This window comes from Lolium rigidum, chromosome 3 (assembly GCF_022539505.1).
Source record: "Lolium rigidum isolate FL_2022 chromosome 3, APGP_CSIRO_Lrig_0.1, whole genome shotgun sequence".
Taxonomy (NCBI): Eukaryota; Viridiplantae; Streptophyta; class Magnoliopsida; order Poales; family Poaceae; genus Lolium; species Lolium rigidum.
This window is the reverse complement of record NC_061510.1, coordinates 239,366,572-239,374,960: the sequence shown is the minus strand read 5'-3', so window position 1 is coordinate 239,374,960 and position 8,389 is coordinate 239,366,572. Positions and strand designations below refer to the sequence as shown.

General features: G+C 46.5%; 1 protein-coding gene across 1 annotated transcript; it reads right to left on the bottom strand.

Moving 5' to 3' along the window:
* Nucleotides 1-1,196: 1,196 nt before the first annotated feature.
* On the bottom strand, nucleotides 1,197-2,129 carry LOC124696234. Its single transcript, XM_047228991.1, has one exon. It carries the CDS (start codon nucleotides 2,127-2,129, stop codon nucleotides 1,197-1,199), a length of 933 nt encoding a protein of 310 aa, XP_047084947.1.
* Nucleotides 2,130-8,389: the final 6,260 nt, after the last annotated feature.

Sequence of the window (8,389 nt, the reverse complement as noted above, 5' to 3'; positions counted from 1 at the left end):
AGCAATGACGGCATCAATGGTGGAAGGGGGTGACGAAAGAGATCACATGGAGACTCTACAACCACTACAGAGCCAACTGCCACGCTGAGACATCATGAAAACGATGGGAGCAATGCGCCCGGTATATATAACCACCGAGCTCGACAGACTCCGTCACCATTCACCAAGCACACAAGAATAGCGTGGATGCCTAAAAGATCTACATCTTCATGGGGAAGGTATCGTAGTGAAGGATCAGCCACAAGACATATTCGAGGAACTTGCCCCAAGGGATGTCCCCTGGAGCCGCGTTTCGTCCCCGGCGGGTGCCTCGGGGACCAATGGTGGAGTGCCTACTCGCATCAGCACTACGACGAACCTACGTGGAGAAGCCCTTTCCGGGGAGGCCCTGACACTGCTCCTCGGTCAGCGCCGGGTAGGACGTACCGACGCCATCGTGCCTATAGGCCCAAACCCACCCCGGCGAGCCATCCTAACGCGCGGGAAGAGGAGGACCGTCGTCGCTGGGACCGCGCGTGCTTTGCCCGGTGGCTCCCGTCGGCTGCAGAGGCAGGGGAGAGGAGGTTTCGAGGGACTAGAGCTGGGGAGGATGGGGCGCCCCGGTTGCCCACCATTCCAAAAAAAAATCAGGAAAGGAAGTTACGTGGGACTATGTTGGGGTGATCATATCAGCCAGAAAATTGCTAGAGACAATCCCTTGTATTGTTTAGAACTTATGTCAGATTTGTACAATTCTCTTTCGATAAGGTGCACATAACTACTTAGCCCATCCAAGGTTCTATGTAAACTTCCTAGCAAGGCAATGTAAAGTTGTAAACCATACTCTACTGTATAATGCCACACATTAGCTGAAATGTCAAACGTAATCTTTCAGTGTGGTTGATATCAATATGCGTGGGCTTGGTAGTACTAGCAAATTCAGTAACAATAAATAAAGATCAACAGCACTGCATAATCCCAAGCCAAGAACAAGAAGCATCGTCATAGCCTTCATATTACCATGACCAGGCAGGTTACAGGAGTATATGACGCGAAAAGAAGCTTAATCCGGTGAAAACACGAAAATCTGAACCGGGCAAACCTACTAACAAAAGATACAGAGTGCTCTGGATCAATATATTGGGTCATAGGGCGGGCATTGGAGGTGGAACGAGGAATTGGAATTAAACCTGGAGAAACTGGATCAACATGTCCTTCTACAAGGTTACTCGGATTGCAGGCGGCCACGCCAGCTGGTATACGAATTCTGTCTGCAGATCGACGTGCATGTTCTCTGAATGTATACAGCACGAGAACTCAGCGGCGTCCTTGTCGAGAACAAGATCACGGGCGCCATGGCCGAATGGCCCCGGCCCCATCCTCCAGTAGGCATACCGGCCGTCGCTCCCCGCGAAGGCGAAGTCGTACACGTCAAAAGCGCTCCAGTAGTCGTCGCCGCAGATCGCCGTTCCAGACGCCGGGGAGGTCCAGCGGCCGCCGTCTTGCGACGAGAACACGCAGGCTCTGGCGACGCCCGAGCAGTAGAGCGCGCGCACCAGCCTGAAGTTGGAGAGGCTGATGCACCCGCCGGCGTCGTCGGCGTCGCCGTCGAGGAGGAAGGCGCCGAAGCTCTCGCAGCCGTGGGACCACGCCGAAGGAGGGATCACCCGGTAGGTTCGCGTGAGGGGCTCGCAGACGACGAGGCTGGGGCGCGGGCACGCCGCCGCCTCGTCGGATGCGGTGGGGCCGTTGACGAAGAGGAGGAGGCCGCCCCGGCTGTCCGCGAGCTCCCAGTACCTGCGCGCGTTGGTGCGCGGGAGGAAATCGAGGGAGAAGAGCCGCGCGTCGAGGGAGGTGGAGGGGGAGGGGACGAACACGGGGTTGCGGCCAGGCGGACGCGGATGCGCGCCGCGCTCGTCGACGCGGTAGTGGCCCGCGACCAGGCTCGCCGCGTGGAGGGAGCGGAACCGGCGGAGGAATCCGCTGTCCGCGATGACGCGCCGCCAGCGCTTGCACGTGCCCGCCGCACGGACGAGATGGAGAAGCGATGCGAGCCGAAAGAACACTAGCTCCAGCACCTCGTCGGGGACTCCATGCGCGACCGCCTCCCTCTCCGTCCTGGGATCTTTGCGGCGGCGGCGGCGGCCCATCGCCAGTCACAGGGAAACTTGAGAAATGGTGAAATTGGATGGCCCCAGCCTGTTTAGTTTGGGAGGATTTAGAATCGGGATTAAGGTTGTAGCCTTTTTTTTGTAGGAGACTAAAAATCTCTCGGGGGCAACTCCCCCACGGACGCCACAGTAAGACCTTGTTTAATTCTTTATGAGGATGGAAGGAGATTATTTTGTATTCCGGAAAATCTCCACTTATTCGTTTACTTCTCTAGTTTGAACTAAATAATCCCGAGATACTCCCTGTTATCTCCATATTTTTTTCCTAAATTAAAAACTCTCAATCATATTAGTGTATTTTTGGGAAGGGTATTTGAGGGGATTTGGTGAATACCCCCTCCCATCCCCATACCCATTGGGTAAAAAATACGAGAGAAGTAAACAATGCCTAATTACGGATGGAATCAGGGATTTCAATGCAACTTGATAGTGATTTCCATTATGTTGGTGTTTGTAGTCTCGACCATGAAGCATTCTTGCAATGTATGGACGTTGGAGCGGCCAGAAACGTGATTCAAGATACACCATCGCAACAGTATGATATACATGTCGAGGAAGAGGTGGAGCAGGTTGAAAATGTGGTTATAGAGGCCATAGGAGGGGCTAGACCTAGAAGACGAAGGGTTCTTGGATAAAGCTCCAAAGGGGTTGGAAGAACCGCCAACTACAATGTCAGTGAATACAAGTTGATTTGCACGGCTTGGAAGAAGATTGGGCTTGATGCAGCCGTCGGTACTAACCAATCGGTTAATCCATATTGGAATCGCATGATCGACTACTTCAATGCACACACCAAGAGTGGCAATACCCGAACTCTTAAATCTGTTCGTCACCGATGGAAAACCATTTCTACCGATTGTCAAAAGTTGTTGGTGTGCTTCACACATGTCAACCGGTTAAACCCGAGTGGTACAAATTATGATGATCGGGTAACATCCCTTCTTGTTTGCTATACATGATCAACGAGTTTTCTCTATGGAACCAATTTGTTTGTTTTATATGTCTAACTTGTTTGCTCTATATGTGTATATGTAGACATCCATTGCTCAAGGTATTCTTCAAAGGAAGAGCGAAGAAAGGAAAGAAAGGGAAAGAATGGAAGCCATTCACTCTACACCATTGTTGGTTGGAACTCGAGAATGATGAAAAGTGGAAGAACTGACTTGTATGATGTGCCAAGGAAGAGCGGCAAGAAGAAAAAAAGGATCCCTACTCCCAACTCGGTTGCGAAAACCAATAGGACCCACGAAACTAAGTATACGAAGGAGAAGAACAAGAGAATCAGAGATGATGATATCAAGCCATCATTGGATGCTACCATGAATATCAGAAAACAGATGAAAACTCCAGAACATTCCCTTCCGGGCCGCTCGCGCGGGCGGTTCCGGAGGGCGGCCCCCACCTCCGCCAACAGCTGATCTTCGAGCTCCCCTTGCTGCCGCCGCCGCCGGCGAGGGTGGCGGCGCCCGAGGGCAGGTGGGTGGACCTCTCTTGCCTCCTCTTCGCGCGGAGAGAGGGCGAGGTGGAGGGCTGCGGCAGGCCGAGGCGGTGAAGGCGGGCGGTCGGGGTAGCGCGGTGGTCGGTGGTGCAGCGTGGGGCGGCGCCGCGACGGGATGCGAAGGACGGCAATGGTCGCTGGCGGCGCAAGGTATGGGCCCGATCTGGGCCAGTGGGCCACAGTTGCTCACGCCCAGGACGGCGTCTGCAATGTCAACACCCGGATTTTTAAGTCCATATGTCTATTATGCTATACATCGCAATCACAGGAATATTGTTTTTCCGAGACATAATAGATTGATATCACAGAACATCATTCATTACAACTCATCATTGTCTTACAACAAAGGATCACATGATCCAATCTTAATACAACATAGGGGATCTAAGGATCCAATACAAAACACACAGCGGAAGTAGCGTAGTAGTAGTCCATCTGCTCCACAGGCAACTGTTGACGTCAGGAGTAGTCCTAGTTGTCATAGACGTCCTGCTGTCCTTCAACCTGGTACTGGGCTCATCTTCATAGTCTGGCTATTTGAATAGCCAGGGACACAGCCATGAGTACTTTAAAGTACTCGCAAACTAATACTAGTGTAAGCATTATCAACTATAGTAAGGGGGTTCTAAGCTCTAGGTTCATTTGCATAAAGCCAGTTTTATTTCATAAGCACTTTAGTAATAAAAGATTCTTTGATTGTCTAACTAAACTGAAGTGGGAACATTAGTGTCATTCCCACAACTCTGTTGTGATTCAAGTCAAATTCACCTTTCAAGTTTCAAGTCACCAGTCACATGTCATACTTTTGAAAATGGTCTGATGACGGAACAGTATGGCCTTTCCAACCGTTCATAACCGTGGACACGGCTATTCGAATAGGTTTACACTCTGCAGAGGTCGTACACTTGTGCCACAATAATTGCAATAGTCCGTCAGGGGTAACTGGCCCTGATTTATCGCACTCAGTGCGCGAACTACCAATCATAACCTTTCATTTACATACTGATGTCTACGCACGCTTCTATTCCTGTAGACAGTGTTGGGCCTCCAAGAGCAGAGGTTTGTAGAACAGCAGCAAGTTTCCCTTAAGTGAATCACCCAAGGTTTATCGAACTCAGGGAGGTAGAGGTCAAAGATATCCCTCTCAAGCAACCCTGCAATTAAGATACAAGAAGTCTCTTGTGTCCCCAACACACCTAATCCACTTGTCAGATGTATAGGTGCACTAGTTCGGCGAAGAGATAGTGAAATACAAGTAATATGGATGGTTGTAAGTAGTAATTGCAATCTGAAATAAAAATGGCAGCAAGCGAACATGTAACAGAACTTGTTGGAAACGGTGTTTCAATACTTAGAAACAAGGCCTAGGGATCATACTTTCACTAGTGGACACTCTCAACAATGATCACATAACTGAATAAATAAATGCTACTCTTAAACACTCTCTTGTTGGATAACAAACACCATTCATTGTGTAGGGCTACAAAAGCACACCTCAAGCCGGAGTAAACAAGCTCCACAACTTCATAAAGGAATCAAACACGATGTGCACACTGTCACCATCACACCGTGGAGAGTGAATCCGGAGTTCATATTAAAGTAACCTCTAGAGTGCATAATAGACCGTTGCAATTTAGACCGAGTACTAACATAGCATACACACTGTCACCAATAGCTATGAAAGGGGGAATAGATCACATCAATACTATCATAGTAATAGTTAATTTCATAATCTACAAGAGATTACAATCATAACCTACGCCAAGTACTACATGATGCACACACTGTCAACTTTACATCATGGAGGAGCAATAGACTACTTTAATAACATCACTAGAGTAGCACATAGATTAATAGTGATACAGAGCTCATGATCACACAAAGATCACACCATGGGAGAGAGAGATGAACCACATAGCTACCGGTAGAGCCCTCAGCTTCGGGGGAGAACTACTCCCTCCTCATCATGGGAGACAGCAACGGCGATGAAGATGGCGGTGGTGTCGATGGAGATGGATTCCGGGGGCAATTCCCCGTCCCGGCGGCGTGCCGGAACAGAGATTATGTCCCCCGAAACTTGTCTTCGCGATGGCGGCGGCTACGGAACTCTTCGTGGAATATCGTCGATTCTTTTAGGGTTTTCGCGATAGAGGGAATATATGGGCGAAGGGGCGATGTCGGTGGAGTCCCGAGGGGCCCACCCCATAGGGCGGCGCGGCCAGGGGTGGGGCCGCGCCCCCCTAGGGTGTGGCCGTCTCGTGGCTCCTCTTCGTCTCCTCTCCGGTGTTCTGGAAGCCTCCGTGGAAAATAAGACCGCGGGCTTTTGTTTCGTCCAATTCCGAGAATATTTCCTGTGTAGAATTTCTGAAACCAAAAACAGCAGAAAACAGGAACTGGCGCTTCGGCATCTTGTTAATAGGTTAGTTCCGGAAAATGCATCAAAATGATATAAAGTGTATATAAAACATGTGAGTATTGTCATAAAACTAGCATGGAACATAAGAAATTATAGATACGTTTGAGACGTATCAAGCATCCCCAAGCTTAGTTCCTACTCGCCCTCGAGTAGGTAAACGATAACAAGGATAATTTCTGAAGTGACATGCTACCAACATAATCTTGATCAATAATATTGTAAAGCATATGAGATGAATGAAGTGATTCAAAGCAATGGTAAAGATAATGACTAAACAACTGAATCATATAGCAAAGACTTTTCATGAATAGTACTTTCAAGACAAGAATCGACAAGTCTTGCATAAGAGTTAACTCATAAAGCAATAGATTCTTAATAGAAGGTTTTGAAGCAACACAAAGGAAGATTTAAATTTCAGCAGTTGCTTTCAACTTTCAACATGTATATCTCATGGATAATTGTCAACACAAAGTAATATGATGAGTGCAAATAAGCAAGTATGTAAGAATCAATGCACACAGTTGACACAAGTGTTTGCTTCTAAGATAGAAAGAAGTAGGTAAACTGACTCAACATAAAGTAAAAGAAAGGCCCTTCGCAGAGGGAAGTAGGGATTACTCATGTGCTAGAGCTTTTATTTTGAAAACATGGAAACAATTTTGTCAACGGTGTAATAATTCATATGTGTTATGCATAAAACCTCCTATAAGTTGCAAGCCTCATGCATCGAATACTAATAGTGCCCGCTCCTTGTCCTAATTAGCTCGGATTTCCATGGATTATCATTGCATTACATATGTTTCAACCAAGTGCCACAAAGGGGTACCTCTATGCCACCTGTACAAAGGTCCAAGGAGATAGATCGCATTTGATCTCTCAATTTTGATAGATCTCAACTTGAGGACATCCATACCGGGACAACATAGAAAACAGATAATGGACTCCTCTTTTATGCTTTAAGCATTCAACAACAGATAATATTCTCATAAGAGATTTGAGGATTAATATCTAAGCTGAAACTTCCACCATGATACATGGCTTTGGTTGGCGGCCCAATGTTCTTCTCTAACAATATGCATACTCAAACCATTCAACTCATGGCAAATCTCCCTTACTTCAGACAAGACGAACATGCATAGCAACTCACATGATATTCAACAAAGGTGTAACAGGTTGATGGCGTCCCTAGATAACATGGTTACCGCTCAACAAGCAACTTATAAGAAATAAGATACATAAGCGACATATTCTTTACCACAATAGTTTTTAAGCTACTTTCCCATGAGCTATGTATTGCAAAGACAAGGAATGAAATTTTTAAAGGTAGCACGCAAGCAATTTACTTTGGAATGGCGAGAAAAATACCACATAGTAGGTAGTTATGGTGGACACAAATGGCATAAGTTTTGGCTCAAGGTTTTGGATGCACGAGAAGCATTCCCTCTCGGTACAAGGCTTTGGCTAGCAAGGTTGTTTGAAGCAAACACAAGTATGAACCGAGTACAGCAAAACTTACATAAGAACATATTGCAAGCATTATAAGACTCTACACTTGTCTTCCTTGTTGTTCAAACACTTTTACCGGAAAATATCTAGACCTTAGAGAGACCAATCATGCAAACCAAATTTCAACAAGCTCTACGGTAGTTCTCCACTAATAGGTTTAAACCACATGATGCAAGAGCTTAAACATGATCTACTTGAGAGCTCAAAACAATTGCCAAGTATCAAATTATTCAAGACAATATACCAAATACCACATGAAGCATTTTCTGTTTCCAACCAAATAGCAATAAATGCAGCAGCTTTCAGATTTTGCCATGAACATTAAAAGTAAAACGAAGAACACAAGTGTTCAAATGAAAAAGTGGAGCATGTCTCTCTCCCACACAAGCATGATAGGATCCGAATTTATTCAAACACAAACAAAAATAAAAGCACATAGACGCTCCAAATAAAGCACATAAGATGTGACGGAATAAAAATATAGTTTCACTAGAGGTGACCTGATAAGTTGTTGATGAAGAAGGGGATGCCTTGGGCATCCCCAAGCTTAGATGCTTGAGTCTTCTTGAAATATGCAGGGATGAACCACGGGGGCATCCCCAAGCTTAGACTTTTCACTCTTCTCGATCATATTATATCATCCTCCTCTCTTGATCCTTGAAAATTTCCTCCACACCAAACTCAAAACAATCTCATTAGAGAGTTAGTGTATAATCAAAAATTCACATGTTCAGAGAGGACACAATCATTCCCAACACTTATGGACATTACCCAAGGCTACTGAAATTTAATGGAGCAAAGAAATCCACTCAAACACAA

Coding starts and splice junctions, on each gene's coding strand:
- LOC124696234 (XM_047228991.1), bottom strand. CDS start 2,129: ATGGGCCGCCGCCGCCGCCGCAAAGATCCCAGGACGGAGAGGGAGGCG.